This window comes from Nerophis ophidion, linkage group LG28 (assembly GCF_033978795.1).
Source record: "Nerophis ophidion isolate RoL-2023_Sa linkage group LG28, RoL_Noph_v1.0, whole genome shotgun sequence".
NCBI classification, from domain to species: Eukaryota; Metazoa; Chordata; class Actinopteri; order Syngnathiformes; family Syngnathidae; genus Nerophis; species Nerophis ophidion.
The window spans coordinates 33,952,025-33,976,811 of record NC_084638.1 but is presented as its reverse complement, the minus strand read 5'-3'; the positions used below and the strand labels follow the sequence as shown (position 1 = coordinate 33,976,811).

The following is a 24,787-nucleotide window of genomic DNA, read 5'->3' as shown; positions in this document are numbered from 1 at the left end:
AACGTAACACCAGTATTTTTCATAGTCAGTATAGTACCGTTTACAACTCATTGTTACCGCAGTACTTTATTATTACCGGTATACTGTACAGGTCTTGAAGGTGAAAACTACCAAAATGTGTCAGTCTGTGGCCCTCAATGGAAAAAAAGTTTGGGCACCTCTGATTTAAGACTTTGACAGGTTTATTCATGAGATGCATTCATTTTGAGAGGTGGAACATTTGAGTAGGTTCTCCTTCATAAACACGGTGCACTTATGATCATCTCCTTTGTCCTGAACAGGTCCAGGCTGTGATAGATGAAGAGATGTGTATCAACTGTGGGAAATGCTACATGACTTGCAACGACTCGGGCTATCAGGTAGATCTGGGCGCCGCTCAGGAATGTGACCTGAACATTACTTTGACATTTCAGGAGCAGTGGTGCTTTTAGCTCTAGGCCACACGGGTCGTGGCCTAAGGTTCTATTTGCTCGGGGACACTGCGAGGAACAGATTCATATTTGTTTGTGCTCAGCTGGCATCAGGTCAGGGTATGTACACACTGGCCTTACCAACCACCAATTGGTAAGGCCTATGAGCTATGAGAAGCAATACAGTAGCAATGTCTGCCTTTACACCGTTCTACTATCATGGTTGTAGTTTGCAGCGGTCCAGTATAAACCCAGCAGACACAAGACATTGAAACCACGTTGGGAACTTGTTGAATTAGGTCCTGACTTTGAGCTACTGAACTTAACGTTGGATCAACATGCTTTTTGAAGACGTTTAATCAATGTCCGGTTCTGACGTTGATTTGACTATTGACATGTGGTCATTTCCCAACCATCAACGTTGCTCAATTTACTAATACAACTACTTTGCAACCTTGTTTGGAAGTCAGTTTTTAAAGAACAAGTAAGTATAATCAACGTTGTATTGATGTCTTGTGCCTGCTGGGAAGAATCAGGGAGGGCCAACCAGCATTCAGGACAAAGCAGATCAATGCCCTGCAGAAGGAAAGTATCTTCTGGACAAATGGACAGAATATTCCGGTTAGCTCTACAAGCATCAGCTCGATGGAGATCCAGCAGTACTGAACGGCTGGCAAGAAACACCGAATGAAGGCTGGCAGTCTGTACTATGCAAGGAAGACAAAGAGGGGAAGCCAGCAGGAAAACACAACATTGGTGCAAGCAAGAGATGAGGCGATGACCACCACCCTAAATGCTATCTGCAACACCTGGAGTATGACCACCGCTGCCATTGAAAATAAATCTTCAACATCATCAGCTTGATCCATCACCCAAGCAAAGTGACGCTGAAGATCATTCTAAACAGAATGAAGGTCCTTATTGCTGAAGAACAAGCAGGTTTCAGGGGGTTTGAGCTAAGAATAACCTGTGAAGGATATCTCCAGATCTCTACCAACTCTTTGTCAACTTCAAAAAGGCCTTAGCATGCACCATGAGGAAGTACAACATCAATGCCAACCTAGTACGACTCGTAAAGCAGCTGTAGGACAAAGCCACAAGTGCCGCCCTTCTGAACAACAACTCGGCGACTGGGTCTGCACTACCCTCGGAGTACGTCAGTGATGCCGCCTCTCTCATTCTTTTCAAAGTGTTCTTAGAAAGGATCATGGAAGTAGCCTTGGAAGACCACGACGCCACAATTTCCATTGGAGGAAGACTTTCTACAAATCTCAGATTTACAGATGACATTGATGACCAGTACCTGGCCAGCTTGGTTGACCATCTTGACAAATCCTCTGCAATTTAGCCTCCAACAAATAACAGGAGTTAGAAACATTCTGGTCCTGATTCAGACCAATTTGGGCTGTTAGCGATCCACAACGATGGTTTTACCACACAATACCTCAATGCTAACGAGGGGAGCTCCCACTTCAATGACTGTCCTTGGATTGACAGTAGGATTGCTTGTTTGCTTCCCAACAGTTATTTTTCTCACTACGATAGGGCGAACCCATCCTTGCTCAGGCGGACTTTCCTGGTATTGGGGTTTTGGCACCAGGCCGGTAAACTACATCCGACCAATCTAAGTCCAAGACTAGATGTGACCAATCTAAGTCTGTGAGCATGTACTGATGAAGCCTACTTGGATGAAAGGCGAAACGTCTTCTGTACAAATCCATCAGTCCAGTTGTGATGGATTGAACGTTCTGAGATGACACTGACTTGATGAATGAGAACATCCATAGACACATCTTGACAAAGCGGCATCATTCATAAGTGCTGAGAAAACAAAACTCATGACCGATAGCACCCAAAGCATCAGTTCTGAAAGTGTGAGGACCTTCAGATATCTGGGATCCATCCTTTCAGACGGAGACTCCAGACCTGAGGTTGCGGCAGAGTTGACTAAAACAACAGCTCAAGAACATCAGTCTGCGAACCAAAATACATCTGTTTGTTTTCTAATATGCCTGCCAAACCTGGAGACTGACAATAGAACTTGAAAAGAGGATGTTGGCAATGGAAATGTGATGCTGCAGAGAGATCTTGGGAATCCACGACACAGACCAGATTACAAAGGACGAGGTCCGCAGAAAGCTCAAGGAAGCAATCGGACCCTACTCACAGCTGTAAAGAAACACAGGTGTATGTGGTAAGTACATGCATCAGGTCTTGTAAAGACTACCCTGCAAAGGACCTTTCCAAGGAAGCTGCAGAAGAGGAAGACCGACAGAAAGACTGGATTAGACCTGGCAAAACACCTGAGGCTACTAGAGGACTGAGAGTTGTTTGCAGTGTATCACCTATCTGGACCAAACAGTTGTTCTCATATTTGTTTACTGTATTTCAGGGTCAACATTTTAAAATATATGGAGGCCTGTGAGTAAGATAAGTTGTTCATTGGCCATTGTTTATTGTCTTTACAGGCTATTACCTTCGATCCGGAGACCCACCTTCCGGCTGTAAATGACAGCTGTACCGGGTGCACTCTGTGCCTGAGTGTCTGTCCAATCATAGACTGCATCAAGATGGTTACCAGGACAACCCCCTACCACCCCAAGAGGGGTGTGCCCGTTAGTCCTGTCTGTTGAAGGACAAGAGTCGACTAAAATATCACCGTTTCAGGCCTTAGACATAGTTTGTTGTCGTGATATGTCACAGGACAGTCGTCCCTCCTTTATCCCAACCAATTGGTTCCAGGCCTGATTGTAGTAAACAAACTTCCGCAAAGTAGGATTCATTTTATTTTACCTCATATTGTCGTAGTTGAGCTGTGTACGACTTTCTGAATAAGTGGATAAACATAATTAGGCATGAAAATAGCATCCATATAGTCACCTTTACACCCGTTTCACCCATACTGGGGATTAGGTAAATAAGGAAATTACCTTAGTAGCCTTGATTACAGGACTCTGGTAATGCAGAGGATCCATCAAGCTATGACCTTTGTCCGGCTGGTAAAACACGGCCAGGATGTTAAAGTACTTTGTCACAGCCTGGATAATTCAGCTAAGTTAGAAGTGAGCTAAGTTAGGACTAAAATGTCATGTGCCGAAACCACGAGCGTAAGTTGTTCTGCAAAAACTTGATCAACTTGACATTCGTAGCTACCATCCCTTGCATTTGTCGTTAGCATTCAGTGTTGTCGACATTCCACATTGATCCCGTCAAAGCTGTTACTGATGTCAAATGAAAGACTTCCTCTCCACTTAGTTGTTGATTGTGGAAAGCAGTCTCGTTAGCGTGACTGCTACGACATCGCTCGCGCAAAAGTCTCACCCATGTGGACATGTTTTATTTTTATTTTTTTATGTATGAGACAGGAGTTGAAGATGGAGTCCGTCAAAAAGTTGGTCAGCTTGATTTTGTTGGTGAAGATAGATTAGCGCTGGGATTAGCCGCTCGTGTTGTTGTTAGCATTGTTCGCCACAGCATATTAATTGAAAACTAGAAGATTCCTGCGGAAAATTTGATGGGCCTACTGTCTGTTTCCTGAACCTCTGGCCAGGTTCGAAGCCGGCGTACGTCCAGGACGGCACACAGTATCCAAATCCATGATTTTTAGGTTCAAACATACAAAATAAGCACACAAAAAAAAACTAGCGTAAAATGTTTGCATGCTAACATTAGCATGCTATTGTAAGAGACTTTAGTATACTAGCAAGATGGTGGCAAGTTAAAAAAATCATGATGTTTAGGTTAAAACATTAGCTAAAAAGCTAGCAGAAATGTTAGCATGCTAATATTTGATCAGGTAAAAAACACATTTGTATTATTTTCTAAAAAGCTAGCATGAATCATTAGCATGCTGTATGCAGTAAAATAGTAAGACTTGTATGCAGAAACAGACTAAGACTTGTATGCAGAAACAGACTAAGACTGGTATGCAGTAAAAGACTAAGACTTGTATGCAGTGAAAGACTAAGACTGGTATGCAGTAAAAGACTAAGAATTGTATGCAGTAAAAGACTAAGACTTGTATGCAGTAAAAGACTAAGACTTGTATGCAGTAAAAGACTAGGACTTGTATGCAGTAAAAGACTAAGACTTGTATGCAGTAAAAGACTAGGACTTGTATGCAGTAAAAGACTAAGACTTGTATGCAGTAAAAGACTAGGACTTGTATGCAGTAAAAGACTAGGACTTGTATGCAGTAAAAGACTAGGACTTGTATGCAGTAAAAGACTAGGACTTGTATGCAGTAAAAGACTAAGACTTGTATGCAGTAAAAGACTAAGACTTGTATGCAGTAAAAGACTAGGACTTGTATGCAGTAAAAGACTAGGACTTGTATGCAGTAAAAGACTAGGACTTGTATGCAGTAAAAGACTAGGACTTGTATGCAGTAAAAGACTAGGACTTGTATGCAGTAAAAGACTAGGACTTGTATGCAGTAAAAGACTAGGACTTGTATGCAGTAAAAGACTAGGACTTGTATGCAGTAAAAGACGGCACTAGTCCCTTGATCAGTTAGGAAAAGAATGTGTGCTCCTGAAGATGTTTGAGCAGCACCACATGTGCCAATTAGTGGTTTAATTGTTCTTCGTGGGAATGTTTGTAGAAGTGGTTTGAAGTTACTTTTCTATCAATCAAACCTGTTGATTAAAAATGATTTACAGTACATTGATTATTTTGAAGATATTATTGGGCCTAATTGAGTTTTCTATCAGATGTTACAATTTCATTGGGAACCAATAAAGTATCCAACCTAACATCTTTCCTGTGCTTGACTGTTCTTCTACCAACGTCTAATTATGATCTGACCCGCTAATATGAATGAAATATTAATTAGCGATCGCTCTTGTTGCTTAGGAAGGAAAGAAGGAAGTTTGTCATGGTTGCACAAGTTCAACGCCATTTCATTTTCAGCACAAACCCGTTGAAGAGCAGACAGAGTGACAGAAAAGTAACGCTGATGGCTCGCTACTTACCTAAAATGGTGAACTCGAAGTCTTTGAATAACTATGGAGGGGGGCTCAGTCTGGGGACAGGGAAAACAAGTTGGTAGCACACATACGCCAAAGTTAGGTGTGTCCAACGGTAAGATGCTAAGACTTAGTCAACTTGACCTTCATGTTTGTAGTTAAAATTCCATGCAATTTGTTGACAGCATGATGCCCACCCTGAACTCCATTGTAAAAATGTGTGTTTGTACATTTGTTGTGCTTGTAATATTTTTTTATGCTTAAATCTACTATGTTCATGTTGGTTTAGTTTGTAGTTATGTTACCTCTAATTTGGCTACCATGGTATCATTTTGATTATATTGTAATTGTAATAATTGAATGATGATAAATGAATGTGTTGTGGCAGTCGTGGATGTCACCAATGCGGCAGTTTGAGGACACACTTGATCCACAGCTTTAATGTTGAACCTTCCAACATCAGCATGCTATTCAAGAAGTGCTTAAAGTTGAACTGCTTTGTAAGCACACTGAGACCAAGTCTAAGTTGATACTGCTTTGTAAACACACTGAGACCAAGTCTAAGTTGAGCTGCTTTGTAAACACACTGAGACCAAGTCTAAGTTGAGCTGCTTTGTAAACACACTGAGACCAAGTCTAAGTTGAGCTGCTTTGTAAACACACTGAGACCAAGTCTAAGTTGATACTGCTTTGTAAACACACTGAGACCAAGTCTAAGTTGATACTGCTTTTTAAACACACTGAGACCAAGTCTAAGTTGAGCTGCTTTGTAAACACACTGAGACAAAGTCTAAGTTGATACTGCTTTTTAAACACACTGAGACCAAGCCTAAGTTGATACTGCTTTGTAAACACACACTGAGACCAGGGCTAAGTTCAACAGTTTTGTAAACACACTGTGATCAAGTCTAAGTTCAACTGTTTTGTAAACACACTGAGACCAAGTCTAAGTTGAGCTGCTTTGTAAACACACTGTGATCAAGTCTAAGTTCAACTGTTTTGTAAACACGCTGAGACCAAGTCTAAGTTGAGCTACTTTGTAAACACTGATACAAAGTCTAAGTTGATACTGTTTTGTAAACACACTGAGACCAAGTCTAAGTTGAGCTGCTTTGTAAACACACTGAGACCAAGTCTAAGTTGATACTGCTTTGTAAACACACTGAGACCAAGTCTAAGTTGAGCTGCTTTGTCACTGATACAAAGTCTAAGTTCAGACTGCTTTGTAAACACACTGATACAAAGTCTAAGTTGAACTGAGACCAAGTAGTCTAAGTTGATACTGCTTTGTTAACACACTGAGACCAAGTCTAAGTTGATACTGCTTTGTAAACACACTGATTCAAAGTCTAAGTTGAACCAAGACCAAGTCTAAGTGGAGCTGCTTTGTAAACACACTGAGACCAAGTCTAACTTTGTGGTGTTTTTCCTCAGAATTTGCTCGTTTTATTTTTGGTCAAAGTAAGACAATTTTGAAGTTGTCTTTATTTTCAAAGGATCAAGCCATGATTTCAGCAGTCCGGTCCAGTCCAGTGGGAATAGACTTTCCTCCATGCGGTCCCTGAGCTAGAATGAGTTGGAGCCCCCTGGTCTAGGGTGTAGTCCTCCCCAATGAAAGGCCCTCCAAAGAGTCCTGTATTGTTTTTAATGGCGACTAATCTGCACTTCTGCTAATGTTGAAGAAGTGATTGTGATGTTGTGCTTCAGTGTTCAGGGTCAGTGTCCCAAACTGGCAAAACAAGTCCTTGGTCTCACGGTTCTATGCCAAGGGGCCCCCATCCCTGCAGCCAAGATAGGATCACTGCATCAGGGCTCAGTCGGACAGATTTACACCTGGCTGGGTTCGGAAACCGTTGTTAAATACCTTCTGTTAACCGTTGTTAAATACTTTCTGTTAACCGTTGTTAAATACTTTCTGTTAACCGTTGTTAAATACTTTCTGTCAACCGTCTCCAAGCCATCTGATCTTTAGGCTCAGATGGCCATCAGTCCTCGCTCACGTGTCAAAATATCGGTCTCTTTTTGAAGTTCATTTCAATGATACAGGTGAGTAATAAAGCTGTGATTGATCATGATTCATTCAAATTCACAAGTGTGATTCATCTGATTTAAAAAAAAAGAATAGTTTAGCGTAGAGATGATTGGATGAGCTCATGCTTCTTCCTACTCCTTTTAGGTTATGTTATGTTTTTAAAGGTCTGGAAGAAAGTATTTAGTCCAGGGGTCACCAACGCGGTGCCCGTAAGGACCAGATGAGTCGCCCGCTGGCCTGTTCTAAAAATAGCTCAAATAGCAGCACTTACCAGTGAGCTGCCTCTATTTTTTAAATTGTATTTATTTACTAGCAAGCTGGTCTCGCTTTGCTGGACATTTTTAATTCTAAGAGAGACAAAACTCAAATAGAATTTGAAAATCCAAGAAAATATTGGAAAGACTTGGTCTTCACTTGTTTAAATAAATTCATTTATTTTTTTACTTTGCTTCTCATAACTTTCAGAAAGACAATTTTAGAGAAAAAATACAACCTTAAAAATGATTTTAGGATTTTAAACACATATACCTTATTACCTTTTAAATTCCTTCTTCTTTCGTGACAATTTAAAACAATGTTCAAGTAAATTTATTTTTTTCGTTGTAAAGAATAATAAATACATTTTAATTTAATTCTTCATTTTAGCAATTGTTTTTTTCGACGAAGAATATTTTTGAAATATTTCTTCAAACTTATTATGATTAAAATTCCCCAAAATATTCTGGCAAATCTAGAAAATCTGTAGAATCAAATTTAAATCTTACTTCAAAGTCTTTTGAATTTCTTTTAAATTTTTTATTCTGGAAAATCTAGAGGAAATAATGATTTGTCTTTGTTAGAAATATAGCTTGGTCCAATGTGTTATATATTCTAACAAAGTGCAGATTGGATTTTAACCTATTTAAAACATGTCAACAAAATTCTAAAATTAATCTTAATCAGGAAAAATGACTAATGATGTTCCATAAATTATTTTTTTAATTTTTTCAAAAAGATTCAAATTAGCTAGTTTTTCTCTTTTTTTTTCGGTTGAATTTTGAATTTTAAAGAGTCGAAATTGAAGTTAAACTATGTTTCAAAATTTAATTTCCCCTGTTTTCTCCTCTTTTAAACCGTTCAATTAAGTGTTTTTTTCATCATTTATTCCTACAAAAAACCTTCCGTAAAAGGAAAAAAAATGTACGACGGAATGACAGACAGAAATACCCATTTTTTTAAATATATATATAGATTTATTTATTAAAGGTAAATTGAGCAAATTGGCTATTTCTGCCAATTTATTTAAGTGTGTATCAAACTGGTAGCCCTTGGCATGAATCAGTAGCCAAGAAGTAGCTCTTGCTTTCAAAAAGGTTGCTGACCCCTGCTTTAAAGAATGCCAGCATGATGACGATGAGATGATGATGTTGTTGATGTTTAAGTGTAGTGAGCCTCCCGAACGTGAGGTGGCGCCAGTGTTGATGTTGAAGTGTAGCGAGCCTCCTGGACGTCGGGTGGCGCCAGTGAGTTCTTGGTCCTGCAAGCTGGCGCTGTGTCGGGGTTGTGCTGCCACTAAGTCGCTGCGCACAGAAGAGGACAAAGAGCTGCAATGGACGGGTAAATATGTCAGTATGTCAATAAGTCAACATGTAAACACGTCAAAATGTCAACAGTGTAGTAGACGTGCGTCTTTCTATTTTCCGTTTGCCAGCCTTAGACGTGACGCCGATGACGTAATGCCGTTAGCATGCTAGCAGCTAGCTAAGCACAAAGGACTGCTAACTAGCTAGCTAACTAGCTCCTAGCTTACATGCTAACTAGCTAACTAACTAGCTCCCATCTTACATGCTAACTAGCTAACTAACTAGCTCCCATCTTACATGCTAACTAGCTAGCTAACTAGCTTCCAGCTTACATGCTAACTAGCTAGCTAACTAGCTAATCTATTTTAGCATCCCGCTTCTCGCATTTGCAACAAAAGCAGATTTTATTTACCATGTGTGTGTCATTATTGCGTTTAAAGTGTTTGATGAAATGTACTAGCACCAAGGTGCTAACAGCAAAGTGCTAACTCATTTGTGCCAAGATTAGCAGCCTGTTGACACGCTAACTGACTCTCTAGTTTGTCAACCACTGTGCCGCGGCACGCTAGTGCAGTGTTTGTCAACCATTGTGCCGCGGCACACCAGTGCAGTGTTTGTCAACCACTGTGCCGCGGCACACTAGTGCAGTGTTTGTCAACCACTGTGCCGCGGCACACTAGTGCAGTGTTTGTCAACCACTGTGCCGCGGCACACTAGTAGTAGCCTTATTAAATGTCCTACTAATAACACATCTTATGTGATAGTACAGTACAACTAGGGCTGGGCGGTATGACCTTTTATTAATATGTGCATGCAGCGGCACACTAGTGCAGTGTTTTTTAACCACTGTGCCGCGGCACACTTGTGCAGTGTTTGTCAACCAGTGTGCCGCGGCACACTAGTGCAGTGTTTTTCAACCACTGTGCCACACCACACTAGTATTAACCTTATTAAATGTCCTACTAATAACACATCTCATGTGATAGTACAGTACAACTAGGGCTGGGCGGTATGGCCTTTTATTAATATTTGCATGCCGTGGCACACTAGTGCAGTGTTTTTCAACCACTGTGCCGCGGCACACTAGTATTAACCTCATCACATGTCCTACTAATAACACAACATCTCATGTGATAGTACAGTACAACTAGGGCTGGGCGGTATGACCTTTTATTAATATGTGCATGCCGCGGCACACTAGTGCAGTGTTTTTCAACCACTGTGCCGCGGCACGCTAGTGCAGTGTTTGTCAACCACTGTGCCGCGGAACATTAATAGTAACCTCATCATAGGTCCTACTAATAACACAACATCTCATGTGATAGTACAGTACAACTAGGGCTGGGCGGTGTTTATTATTTTATTAATATGTGCATGCCCCGACCCCAAAAGGGACAAGCGGTAGGAAATGGATGGATGTTTGAGCCATGTGACGATACACCATATATATGTGAATATTTTGCCTTAGCCTTGAATGAACACTTGATGCATATAATGACATCAGTATGATGATTCCATGTGTCTACATTAAATGTTCATACTGCATTCATATATGCTACTTTTAAAGGCCTACTGAAATGAGATGTTCTTATTTAAAGGGGGATAGCAGGTCCATTCTATGTGTCATACTTCATCATATTGCCATATTTTTGCTGAAAGGATTTAGTAGAGAACATCCACGGTAAAGTTTGCAACTTTTGGTTGCTAATAAAAAAGCCTTGCCTGTATCGGAAGTAGCAGACGATGTGCGCGTGACATCACGGGTTGTGGAGCTCCTCACATCTAAACATTGTTTACAATCATGGCCACCAGCAGCGAGAGCGACTCGTACCGAGAAAGCGACAATTTCCCCATTAATTTGAGCGTGGATGAAAGATACGTGGATGAGAAAAGTGACAGTGAAGGACTAGAAGAAAGAAAAAAAAAGACAAGTGCAGCGGGAGCGATTCAGATGTTATTAAAAAAAACAAAAAAAACCTTAGATTTATATCATGCTTTTCTAAACACTCAAAGCGCTCACAGAGAAGTTAGTAGATACATTTACTAGGATAATTCTGGAAAATCTCTTATCTGCTTATTGTGTTACTAGTGTTTTAGTGAGATTATATGGTGGTACCTGAAAGTCGGAGGGGTGTGGCCACTGGTGTGGTGACCGCCAGTGTCTCTGAGGGAAGCCACGTTTCTCGACGAGGCAATGCAGCCAGGCTGAGATTTTTTTTCCCCCTCCTCCACGGTGTAAGCATCCGACGGTCGGGGGCAGCCGGTGGCAGGTGGCAAGAGAGTCACAAGGAAATACCGGCTGTGTTTGTGTTGCTACAGCCGGCCACAATACACCGCTTCCCACCTACATCTTTCTTCTTTGGCGTCTCCATTATTCATTGAACAAATTGCTAAAGATTCAGCACCACAGATGTCCAGAATACTGTGTAATTATGCGATTAAAGCAGACGACTTATAGCTGGGATCGGTGATTGATCAAAATGTCGGCTACATTCCGTGCCGTCACGGCACGAGTCCTCCTACCGCGACGTTTTCAACAGGATACTTGGCGCGAAATTGAAAATTGCAATTTAGTAAACTAAAGCAGCCGTATTGGCATGTGTTGCAATGTTAATATTTCATCATTGATATATAAACTATCAGACTGCGTGGTCGCTAGTAGTGGCTTTCAGTAGGACTTTAATATATGCTACTTTTAAACTTTCATGCAGAGAGGGAAATCACAACTAAAAGTGTATTTATTGGCACAGTGGCACAAACATTCATGTCATTTTCAAAACAAAGGGAAAGCTGGTCAGAGACATTTTAAAACAAGTTATTAGTGCATGATGTCACTAAAATCCATTCATCCATCTTCCACTTATCCGAGGTTGGGTCGCGGGGGCAGCAGCCCAAGCAGGGAAGCCCAGACTTTCCTCTCCCCAGCCACTTCGTCTAGCTCCTCCCGGGGGATCCCGAGGCTTTTCCAGGCCAGCCGGGAGACATTAGTCTTCCCAACGTGTCCTGGGTCTTCCCCGTGGCCTCCTACCGATTGGACGTGCCTAATTACCTCCCTAGGGAGGCATTCAGGTGGCATCCTGACCAGATGCCCGAACCACCTCATCTGGATCCTCTCCATGAGGAGGAGCTGCAGCTTTACTTTGAGCTCCTCTCAGATGACAGAGCCTCTAAGGGAGAGACTCGCCACCCGGCAGAGGAAACTAATTTGGGCCACTAGTACCCGATGATGATGTCACTAAGATGACATATCAAAACAACACTAAATTCAAGTGCACTTTTTGTACAGAACGCCACAAATAAAGTGCACTTGTCTGCATGATGCCACTACAATAGTTTAAAATAATTAAAGTGCACTTTTGTTCAGAACGCCACTACCATAGTTTATAAGAAATGCAAGTGCACTTTTTTTGTGCATGATGTCACACAAGATATTTCAATAAAAATGAGCTGCATAATAGTAGATCACATAAGTGTATGTCCTTCACTATGTGGTAGGTTCCTGCGGATGTTACCTCTTTCTGTTGTGGACTATGTTCTGTTGATGTGGAAATGGAAGACACCAGGCTCGATTGCACTCTTCATTCTCTTTTCAAATGATGCTACAAAATGTAGCAGCATTTTGGCCGCATACTTGACATATTACGGTTGTCTGTTCAACATCTTCCCACTTGAAGCCAAACCACCGCCAGACGATGGACCCCCTGCTGTTTTTCTTGGGAATTGATTCTTCTTCCTCCATTTGTTACCAGATTCGCATCTTTCTTTCTCTCGTATTACCACTAGCACCACTCCGCTTGCACCACCTGCCACAGCTAACCTTACCCATGTCACTACCTCTCCGCTGGGCGTATGACGTTGCACGTGCGACGGTATGTGACGTATGTAAGATAAGATGGTGCACTTGTTTTATGTCTCCGTGAGAAGCAGAGACAAGAAAGAGTGAGAAGAGCCTGTAGTGTAATGCTAGCAGCTAAAAGCAACTGCCTGAGAACGTATACTCCAATACTTACCATAGAGTCATTTTCTATATGGCACTGACACAAAGCCACAATACATCCAGTATATTCCATATATGGCCCAGCCCTAAGTACAATGCATCAGAATGCTTTGTGTTTGATTCACCAGAATAGACATTCACATCTCCAATTATGTTGCAAATGATGTCGCTTACAATTATTTGTACTGAATTTACATTTTCATCTTCCTTCCCTGTCGATGCATCCATCCTCTACGTTGGCAGTGATGTCGCAGTTGGTGTGAAGGTAAGCTTTTGGTCTGTTGCCGTCACACAATTGTTGTACTGATGTTGAGCAGAGAAATGTCCTGTTATTAAAATACTGTGACTGGCAGGGGCCAACACACAGAAATGATCCAAAAATTCACAAAACACCTGCGACTAGAAACTAGCAATTACATACATAAAATTAAGAAGGTAACGAAAATATTTTCAATGCAAAATATCTAATAAAAAACATGAATTGCAAAGACCAAGGAAAAAGCTTTCCAAGTCTACTTGAAAAAATCTGATTGGCCAAATATTCACAGAGCTACTCATTTTTGAAATTCAGAGAAATGTGTCCTACACTTTGAAAATTAAACTCCCAAAAATCATAGCTGCCTTATTTTTATAAGTGCACACTTCCATAAAGTGAAAACAAAGGAAGTTGACCGAGAGGAAGTCACTACTACTACAAAATAAAAGAAGCAACACCTTAAAATGAGTGTTTTACATGAAATTAAAGTAATATAAAGTATGAATGGATGTACAGTATATAGTGTGAAGGGTTGTAATCTTTTAATGGCTGTTAATTAGAGGAGACACGCGTCAGTAAACTAATGTCAACAAATGTGCCACAGTCTCACTTCCTGTCCTTCAACAATCACTATTTCCTCTGAATCTAAATATATATTCCATATATAGACTATTATTTGTGTACTATTGATGCACCGAAAATTTATCCGTCCTAAATAGAAAGTGAAAGCGGATGTTGTGCTGAAATATCCACTTCCTCTGGCGACTGTCCTTAGGGCGCACACCAGTGATGTAGCTTGGTCAAAGGTGATGAAAAAGTCACATTGTGTTTAGACTGAAGTCACATTTGAAAAGACTACATTCCAGTGGGATTCAGGACTACCTCCTGATGTGGCCTGAAGCACTTTGGAGCGTTTAGACTGGCAAAAAAAAATCCCATCCGTCACCTCAGGCCAAAAAAATCCAATTTGGTGTGCAGTATAAACTCTGCCTAAGCATTTCTCTCCTGCGATTGAAAATGTTTTTCTTTTTTGCTGCATTTGGATATTGCAGCATGGCAAACAAGGCAACTAAGTGTTTGCATTAATCAACCATTTTTGTCTCTTTTTGTTCTCTCCAGAGAGGCTCAGATGAGCTCAGCATGTACGGCAGCAGCCCAAACACTCTGACTGGTAAGGGACGCTCTTTTCTATCTTGAGGAGCTCTAACAGCCAATCAGGTAACAGTATCAACTATCATGTGCACTTTGCGCCATCTTGTTGTCCTGCGCTTGATTCTTTGCATGGAGTGAGAAGAGAAAGTCAACATAAAGAAATTGTGGATACAAGATGAAAAGTCACCGGGACAATATGGCACTTTTTTTTAAATTAAATGGACCATAGTGGTGTGTAAATGATGCTTCAACATCACTAAGCCGCGCTCACCCTTTAGAGCACAGCTGGAACTGCCTGCCACTAAACCTGCAGACAATACTGTATTTTCCGGAGTATAAGTCGCTCTGGAGTATAAGTCGCACCTGCCGAAAATGCACAACAAAGAAGGAAAAAACATATATAATTTGCACTGGAGTATAAGTCGCATTTTTGGGGGAAATGTATTTGATAAAAGCCAACAGCAAGAATAGACATTTGAAAGGCAATTTCAAATAAATAAAGAATAGTGAAGAACAGGCTGAATAAGTGTAGGTTATATGGGGCATAAATAAGCAACTGCTATGTTAAGCTAACATATTATGGTAAGAGTCATTCAAATAACTATAACATATAGAACATGCTATACCTTTACCAAACTATCTCTCACTCCTAATCCATAAATACCATCAAATCTTATACGTCTAGTCTCTTACATCAATGAGATAAATAATATTATTTGATATTTTACGCTAATGTGTTAATAATTTCACACATAAGTCGCTCCTGAGTATAAGTCGCACCCCCGGCCAAACTATGAAAAAAAACTGCGACTTATAGTCCGAAAAATACGGTACTTCTCAGGTTAATCTATTTTCACAATGTTTTCCTACACTTAATGAAGCATTTCTTACATATTCCTTATTTATGCACCTTTCGCCTTTTAAGATCTTATTGTTAAGTGCTCAATGTGATTTTACTACTTTGTTTACTTTGAGTGTTTTCCATGCCTGTGTTGACATTTGAAATACAAATGTTTACATTTAATATATTTTCCCCTGATTCTTTTTTTGTCAGATCATAAAAAATATCCATAATTATTGATATTGACCGATATGAATACTTACTGTATATCATAATGTTTTTTAGCAGTATTGCTCAGCCCAAAATAACATAGTTTTAAAACGTTTCAATCATTTGATCAGCTGACAGTTTATATAGCAGGTAAAAAAATAAAAAATGTGTACATTGCTTAAGCTCCTAAATGGGTCATCAAAATGGTGATATTTGAAAAAAAAAAAAAGTATTTTTAATACTGAATTGTTTGTTTCCTGCTGAGGAGACTGTTTGTTGGTATTGTATTAAAACAATTACAATGGTGCCTTCCTGGGGTCCAATGTTGTTTTAAAAGCTGCTGCAATGAGCGTGATTTGGCCCCTTTTGAGTAAAAGATTTAAAATAAACTAGTCATTCAGATACTAGCGTGTGTAAATGTTGTGCAGCCTGACGTGGTTTAAGCGTGTTGCATGTGTGCGCAGTGACACTAAGAAACAGTCATTTAGATACTAGCGTGTGTAAATGTTGTGCAGCCTGACGTGGTTTAAGTGTGTTGCATGTGTGTGCAGTGACACTAAGAAACAGTCATTTAGATACTAGCGTGTGTAAATGTTGTGCAGCCTGACGTGGTTTAAGCGTGTTGCATGTGTGCGCAGTGACACTAAGAAACAGTCATTTAGATACTAGCGTGTGTAAATGTTGTGCAGCCTGACGTGGTTTAAGTGTGTTGCATGTGTGTGCAGTGACACTAAGAAACAGTCATTTAGATACTAGCGTGTGTAAATGTTGTGCAGCCTGACGTGGTTTAAGTGTGTTGCATGTGTGTGCAGTGACACTAAGAAACAGTCATTTAGATACTAGCGTGTGTAAATGTTGTGCAGCCTGACGTGGTTTAAGTGTGTTGCATGTGTGCGCAGTGACACTAAGAAACAGTCATTTAGATACTAGCGTGTGTAAATGTTGTGCAGCCTGACGTGGTTTAAGTGTGTTGCATGTGTGTGCAGTGACACTAAGAAACAGTCATTTAGATACTAGGGTGTGTAAATGTTGTGCAGCCTGACGTGGTTTAAGTGTGTTGCATGTGTGTGCAGTGACACTAAGAAACAGTCATTTAGATACTAGCGTGTGTAAATGTTGTGCAGCCTGACGTGGTTTAAGTGTGTTGCATGTGTGCACAGTGACACTAAGAAACAGTCATTTAGATACTAGCGTGTGTAAATGTTGTGCAGCCTGACGTGGTTTAAGTGTGTTGCATGTGTGCGCAGTGACACTAAGAAACAGTCATTTAGATACTAGCTTGTGTAAATGTTGTGCAGCCTGACGTGGTTTAAGTGTGTTGCATGTGTGCACAGTGACACTAAGAAACAGTCATTTAGATACTAGCGTGTGTAAATGTTGTGCAGCCTGACGTGGTTTAAGTGTGTTGCATGTGTGTGCAGTGACACTAAGAAACAGTCATTTAGATACTAGCTTGTGTAAATGTTGTGCAGCCTGACGTGGTTTAAGTGTGTTGCATGTGTGCACAGTGACACTAAGAAACAGTCATTTAGATACTAGCGTGTGTAAATGTTGTGCAGCCTGACGTGGTTTAAGTGTGTTGCATGTGTGCGCAGTGACACTAAGAAACAGTCATTTAGATACTAGGGTGTGTAAATGTTGTGCAGCCTGACGTGGTTTAAGTGTGTTGCATGTGTGCACAGTGACACTAAGAAACAGTCATTTAGATACTAGCGTGTGTAAATGTTGTGCAGCCTGACGTGGTTTAAGTGTGTTGCATGTGTGCACAGTGACACTAAGAAACAGTCATTTAGATACTAGCGTGTGTTAATGTTGTGCAGCCTGACGTGGTTTAAGTGTGTTGCATGTGTGCACAGTGACACTAAGAAACAGTCATTTAGATACTAGCGTGTGTAAATGTTGTGCAGCCTGACGTGGTTTAAGTGTGTTGCATGTGTGCGCAGTGACACTAAGAAACAGTAATTTAGATACTAGCGTGTGTAAATGTTGTGCAGCCTGACGTGGTTTAAGCGTGTTGCATGTGTGCACAGTGACACTAAGAAACAGTCATTTAGATACTAGCGTGTGTAAATGTTGTGCAGCCTGACGTGGTTTAAGCGTGTTGCATGTGTGCACAGTGACACTAAGAAACAGTCTTTTAGATACTAGCGTGTGTAAATGTTGTGCAGCCTGACGTGGTTTAAGTGTGTTGCATGTGTGCGCAGTGACACTAAGAAACAGTCATTTAGATACTAGCGTGTGTAAATGTTGTGCAGCCTGGCGTGGTTTAAGCGTGAATTGATGAAGGTGGACCCCGACTTAAACAAGTTGGAAAACTTATTGGGGTGTTGCTATTTAGTGGTCAATTGTAGGGAATATGTACTGAACTTTGCAATCTACTAATAAAAGTATCAATCAATCAATGTTGCATGTGTGCGCAGCAAACGGCAGTGACACTAAGAAACAGCGTCTGGACGAGTCGCCCCCGTCCAGAGTTCTCCACATCAGGAAACTCCCCAACGAAGTATCGGAGACTGAAGTCATTGCACTGGGTCTGCCCTTTGGGAAGGTGACCAACATACTGATGTTGAAGGGGAAAAACCAGGTAAGCCCCATATTTTGGGATAGGTTTATGTCATGGCAGTGATTTATGATTCCCCCAAAACACGTCTTCTCCTCCAAGGCATTCCTGGAGCTCAGTACAGAGGAAGCTGCCATCACCATGGTGAACTACTACTCAGCTGTTACACCTCAGGTCAGTACCGCTCCCTGCTCACACCCACATAGACCTTTGCTTACATGACATACTTTTTGATCTGCAGGTCAGAAATAGTCCCATCTTCATCCAGTACTCCAACCATAAGGAACTGAAGACCGACTCTGCTCTAAACCAGGTATTCAGTCACTTTGATGGAATTGAAATTTGTATCCCCACTTTGGGTAGATATCCTTTGCAGGATCAATAACGTAATCACCAAATCACTAGTGTGTTTTCCAGACCATAGGGCGCATCAGATTATAAGGCGGGCTGCAGATGAGCGGCTCTATTCAGGCTATTTTCATACAAAAGGCGCATTAAAGAGGTCATATTATATCTAAATGTAAAATACTTCCTTGTGGTTTACATTACATGTAATGGTGCTAAATGTTGAATAGATGATGTTTTAAACATCATCTTCAAGTCACTTTCTGACAGTCTCTTCAGGATGCGCCGTTTTGTTTACGTGTCTCCACTTGGACAGCATCTTCTCCCCGTCATCTTTGTTGTAGCGTGCAAGGACGGGAGTGGAAGAAGTGTCAAAAGATGGAGCTAACTGTTTTAATGACGTTCACACTTCAATCAATAACGGAGCAGCATCTCCTCATCCGTGGCTCACTAGTGCAACAAGAACACCCGAAATGTGTCCCGTGAAAAACTCTCTAATAACTAAAGTTCCTTAGGTGAATAATGTAAACTCACTACACTGGTAGTTTTTAGTGCTTCCGTAGCGAGTGTATTGACCGATATAAGTAAGGACTTTACACTACTTTATATTAGAAATGGCAATAGTGGAGGATGAATATCCCATAACAAGAAGATAGGACAAACAAAACACCAGATAATGTCTCCTAGTAGGTGCCATTTTTCGGACCTTATACACACAGTGAAAATACTGTATGTTGAAGCACAGTACGTCTGACTATGTCAGCCGTAATTCTCCGACAATCCATCAAGCGGTGCGGCTTCCGTGCTTACTAAAGTCGTACTAAAATATTTTGACAGATTTTTGAACATTGTGTGTAATGTTCTATATTCTTAATGAAACATCAAAGTTTTAGTGTTTACTGGTGTCATCTTGCAGTCTACACATGTTTCTTATGTGTGACTGCCATCTCCTGGTCACACTTAGCATTACACCATGTACCAAAAAAAATGGCTTAATGGAATGCAACACGCAGCATATTGTTACAACTATTAGAGCAAAACCAAAGTAGCAGAACTTTTGCAGAAGATATGCTTATGTAAATTATTTGACTGAGGCCCCTATTTTGTCAGACAGGATTTAAAGTGCAGTGCTCTTATTGTGAAGGCAGGAAGTGTATGGTTGGACTTCAGGGCTCTTCACAACTGCTGTGTTGTAAAGAGAGAGGAGGCTGTGTCCAGATGAAAAATACCTTAGTGGCATCTTACAACACACACTTTTATTGCTTTCCTGCAGAACTTGGAGTTTTGTGAACAACTGGCTGTGATTGGTGCAGAATAAGGAAGTTTTGTGATGTTGTGAGGAGTGCTGGCTGCAACAATGTGATGTGTGGATCGTGGCACTAATGTGTCAATCATTCCACAACAAGGCAGCCGTACTTAGTGTGTGTGAACAGCAACCAAGCATGATCTAATGTTGGATGTCATCTTCTCTAGAGAGCCCAGGCAGTACTGCAGGCTGTGTCTGCAGTGCAGGATGGAAGTTCTCCATCATCGGACCCTGGCATTCTGGACCTCGCTCCACCTCCCAGCCCCGTGCTGCGTATTATAATCGACAACATGTTTTATCCCGTCACCCTCGATGTTCTGCAACAGGTATTTTCTTTTAAAGCAGTCGTCCCACGTGCATCGTCATGTTTCACTCTCTATACTCAAGCATAGAGAAGTGATTTCCAAATTCTTTTTGTTTTTGCAACACCAGTTATAATTTAAAAAAGAAAATCTCAACCAAACATTCCCGAGAATAGGACGGACTGTACTCATCCCACAGTGAACATATTACAGTTATATAATTAGTTATGGTTTTGGTTCCTTTTCAAACGTTCATACATTTACGATATGGTACGTCAGTGTTTCTTAATCAGAGAACCCATTGTTGGGCCGTTAAAAATATATGTTTATCACCTTTGCTCCTTTTGGTTGTAATACATGTTTCCACCACTGGTGGCAGTAATGACGATATCAAACAAACAGAAGAAGTCTGGAGCTAAAGTCATAGTAACAGCACCAGCTAGCTAATGGTACTACTAGTCCTTTAACAGAACACACTTGCTTGACAATTGTCTATATTTTTCACAATTACAAAGTTAATGTGGTAAAATTTTTTACTGGCCCAGACACAATGATGGAGTTTATGACGGTCACTCACCCGGTCTCATCAACATGCTTGTGCAGGGAGCGCCAACGCAGAGACAAAAGCATTTCAAGACAAGCAACAAACAATTTGCAGTGATGTTGTTATGACAGAACATACATTCAGTGACAGCTAGCGCTAGCTGTCCAAATTGCTGCTTGCTGCTAACAACACCTGAAGCTACTGTGCGTGCATGTTGCGTACGAGAAGGCGGGATATATATACTAGGTAAAACACATTGGAATGTTGCTGTCCTCTGAGTATCTGTGTAAATGTTGCCAACAGTCCCTTTAAGCGCACAAATTATGACTAGAGTGGTGTAGCTTTAATTTGCACTTTAGTTGTATTGAAAGTTTAGGTAAATGATTTTAGTACTACATAACTACATGTGTCAGCATTTGAGTCCTTCTCATGCAGTATATTTTGTATTTTTATTTTTCTGTTTATTTTTTGTCCTTTCCAGCTTCTCAGGCAAATCATATAGTTGATGTAGATGCGCATATCAGCTGTTCAGATTTAATTTACAAAAGAGAAGTGTAGGATACTTCTCTTGTTCCCTTATTTGAATTTGACTTTTTTAAATGTATTTATATTATCATTTGGTGCAGCCGGGCCGGAGCAGGAGGGGATAGAAAGAGAAAAAAAGGAAGACGGAGGGGGAAATTGTGGGGATAAGAGGGTGATTAGACAGAGACAAAAATAACAACAGCAAATACAACAATAACAACAACAACAATAGAACACCAGCACATACAATATGTACAAATATGATCGTAAAAGTGATAGCAAATAAGCAGTTAGTGAAATAAATAATATAGTAATGACAATGAGCATTTTTACACTACAACTGGAACAATACAAATACCAATAGAAAAAGCGCTATTGATCATGAACAAAACCAATAGTTTACCTCTATTATCAACAATACAGTTGTTCAAATGCAACAATACGTATACATTATGATAGCTAGAAAGATAATAAAAATAAATAAATAAATGAAATAAAATAAAAAAAGAAGGAATACCGAAAGATGAAAGGGAAGAGAGAGAGGCAACCTATATTAATCTTGTAGATTGTTATAGTAACAATGGGTTAAGCTCTGTCAATATGCCTTGTGTTACCCAGTTTACCCTAGGGCAACAACGTTGATATATGTTTGATGAAACATGATTATGTGCATGAATGTATGTATGTATATGTACTTGTATATGAACAGAATGTGTATATGAATGTTTGTACAGTAAATGTATATGTACAGTATATGTATGTTTGTTTGTACTGTGAATGTGTATGTTTGTACAGTGAATGTATATGTACAGTATGTGTATGTTTGTACAGTGAATGTATATGTACAGTATATGTATGTTTGTTTGTACCGTGAATGTATATGTACAGTATATGTATGTTTGTACCGTCAATGTATATGTACAGTATGTGTATGTTTGTACCGTGAATGTATATGTACAGTATATGTATGTTTGTTTGTACCGTGAATGTATATGTACAGTATGTGTATGTTTGTACCGTGAATGTATATGTACAGTATATGTATGTTTGTTTGTACCGTGAATGTATATGTACAGTATGTGTATGTTTGTACCGTCAATGTATATGTACAGTATGTGTATGTTTGTACCGTGAATGTATATGTACAGTATATGTATGTTTGTTTGTACAGTGAATGTATATGTACAGTATGTGTATGTTTGTACCGTCAATGTATATGTACAGTATGTGTATGTTTGTACCGTGAATGTGCGCGTGGATGGACGGACTTGGAGTATGTAGGTATGTACTGTATTTGTGTATATATGTGGGAGCGTAGGTACCAATGTATGGACATTTGTATGTATGAATAACGTGTGTGTGTGTGTGTGTGTGTGTGTGTGTGTGTGTGTGTGTGTGTGTGTGTGTGTGTGTGTGTGTGTGTTGTATGTACAATATATTTGACTAATCAGCCTGACCTAAGCCTAAAGTTTGTGTGTTAAATAAGACTCTTGATTGGTTTCAAATCATTTGACAAGTATGTTAGCCTGTTTAGCTGTAATTAGGTTAGAAATCATCAAATATGATTAAGATGACTAATTCAGTCTTAATATTCCAGTGGGCCCCGGGCTCCTGTGTCGTCTAAAAGTTTGGCTCCAAAGTCCAAAATGTTAAGAACCCCTGTGGTACTTCACATAGTTCCATGTTTTTTTGTTTTTTTTTACTGCATGTAAGCCGAGCTTATTTCATCTTACCTCTTTTCTGTCTCATAGTAGTCCTTTTCTTTGGATTTACTTGACAAAATATTCAACATTCCAAGAATGACGATCATTTACAGTTAATAAAACCCCACATTTAATATCCAGTAAAATTCAAAATATTGTCAAAGTTGTAACATGGTTTGCATTCTTATTAAAAATGAACTGCACAGACTTCCTGAGCCTTTAATTAGCAGTCTTATTCTTATTTGAACTTCTGTAATGGAATACATTATTCATAATGCAGCGCTCTCCAAATACTGTGATTTATTTAAAAGAATACTGTTTTATCTTGTAAAGCATATCATTTGGCCATTAATTATTTCCAAGCATAATAAGGGCTAAATAAAGTACACATATATGAATTCTATTGGACACAAGAGGACAGCAAAGGTTCAGTATCGTGGCCACTGATTGGCTCAGCCTCAGCCAGCATAACTCAGTTAGATTAAATAGTGTTATTACATTTCTAGAGGGCTGTCATAATCTCAAAACCGGTATTTAGAGGATGGTAGTAAACAGTTTTTTAGCTCTTACTGTGAAAATATCAAATTTTTAATAAATGATTCCCACTTTGTGGAACTCTATTTATTAATTGTCATGTTTATACAAGGGACTGTGTTCCATTTATTGAAATTAACCTCTAGCTATTGTTTGACAATTTGTAATGTTTAATACTAACTTGGTTTGAACTGCTCTGCTAAGACTAAATGAATTGTGGTTTGTGATGTTTTCTTCAGATATTCAGTAAGTTTGGGACTGTAATGAAGATCATCACCTTCACCAAGAACAACCAGTTCCAAGCACTTCTCCAGTTCAGTGACCCCACCAACGCTCAGCAGGCCAAAGTGGTAAGATCATTTCAACATCTTGGCAATATTAGCTGATTTTCGTGCCCACATCATATTGTTAGCGTGCTTTGAGCATCCACAATGTATCAATTATTATCCTGAGAATGAGATGTTCACTAGAAAGTACATCAGTTGTTTGCCAGTGAATTGTTCCCATTAATTCAGGAGAATGAAACGTCTATGCAAGTGTAATCCTGTTCCATGTCTTCCGTTCCAGTCTCTAGATGGACAGAACATATATAATTCATGCTGCACTCTGAGGATCGATTTCAGCAAGCTGGTGAATCTTAACGTCAAGTACAACAATGACAAGAGTCGAGACTACACCCGGCCTGATCTGCCCACTGGAGATGGAGAGTCGAACAAGGATCATTCATTATTGGGTAAATACAGTGTGTTTACACACGTTATTACAATGTACCAACACATTGACACAGAGGCTAATTGAGTCCTGGGAGGTGTCAGACCTAGGCTTCATGAGGAGGAGCGCTCATGAAAAAGATGCCTCTGAACAGGCCTCTTATTTCTCTAGCCAAACATTTGAAGGTTTACTTTACCTGGTGTCCATGACTAGGCAAAGAGGTACCGCATCCCCTTCTTTTTTTAGCACTCAATCGGGCACCAATTCACGTGAAATCCAACGGTGCCATTTTACTGTAACCGGATTGAGCGTGACGTTGCGTAACGTTCATATCAGCACTTGGTGATCACTCCAGCAGCACTGAGAGCAGACTAAGTCAAATTACCTCAAGGTAATGTTGCAATTTTCAATGCCAACAAAGAAATGGACTCAAAAATGTTCCCAATAAAAGTAAGGCAAGGCTCCACTTTTTGATAAAGGCTAACATACACTGGTTTGTCACTGACACGCTGCTAATTAGCATTAGCAATTTTACATGGTGATTTTAACACACCAAATTTGTTAATCAGTGCTTTTAATCATTCATTTTCAAAATGTCACTTTAAATAAAATATCAATAAAAATTGAATCCCAAAAAAATAAATGCTCTCATCAACCGCAGGTACTCACTCTTCCTCTTGCCTAAAGGCCCCACAGAATTAATAGGATTAGCAGCAAAGTAGAGAGCTGTCAATCTTGTGGCTCTGACAGCGAACATACAGTATGTGAGAATAGGTGCACTAGCTACTAGCAAGCTTGTTTCAGTGCTACAAATTAAATAGAAGATATCA

At 40.0% G+C, this 24,787-nt stretch overlaps 2 protein-coding genes across 8 annotated transcripts in view; both read left to right on the top strand.

Moving 5' to 3' along the window:
- Window positions 1-5,164, top strand: part of LOC133544959 (dihydropyrimidine dehydrogenase [NADP(+)]-like) — a 58,405-nt gene extending 53,241 nt beyond the window's left edge. For all 3 annotated transcript variants that reach the window (XM_061890211.1, XM_061890212.1, XM_061890213.1), the window contains 2 exons: window positions 282-359; window positions 2,879-5,164. In XM_061890211.1, the coding sequence (XP_061746195.1) occupies window positions 282-359; window positions 2,879-3,043 (243 nt within the window). In that variant the 3' untranslated portion in view covers window positions 3,044-5,164. The remainder of the gene's footprint in view (window positions 1-281; window positions 360-2,878) is intronic.
- Window positions 5,165-6,655: 1,491 nt separating this feature from the next.
- The window catches only part of LOC133544960 (polypyrimidine tract-binding protein 2-like), a 45,265-nt gene continuing 27,133 nt past the window's right edge, over window positions 6,656-24,787 (top strand). For 2 of the 5 annotated variants that reach the window (XR_009804689.1, XR_009804688.1), the window contains exons 1-10: window positions 6,656-7,423; window positions 8,836-9,005; window positions 13,212-13,233; window positions 14,344-14,395; window positions 17,848-18,011; window positions 18,090-18,161; window positions 18,229-18,300; window positions 19,806-19,964; window positions 23,486-23,596; window positions 23,814-23,979. Coding sequence is in view for 3 of the 5 variants with exons in the window: in XM_061890216.1 (XP_061746200.1) it covers window positions 8,998-9,005; window positions 13,212-13,233; window positions 14,344-14,395; window positions 17,848-18,011; window positions 18,090-18,161; window positions 18,229-18,300; window positions 19,806-19,964; window positions 23,486-23,596; window positions 23,814-23,979 (826 nt within the window). In the remaining 2 variants the exon portion in view is untranslated. The remainder of the gene's footprint in view (window positions 7,424-8,835; window positions 9,006-13,211; window positions 13,234-14,343; window positions 14,396-17,847; window positions 18,012-18,089; window positions 18,162-18,228; window positions 18,301-19,805; window positions 19,965-23,485; window positions 23,597-23,813; window positions 23,980-24,787) is intronic. The other 3 variants (XM_061890216.1, XM_061890215.1, XM_061890214.1) reach the window with 3 other exon arrangements.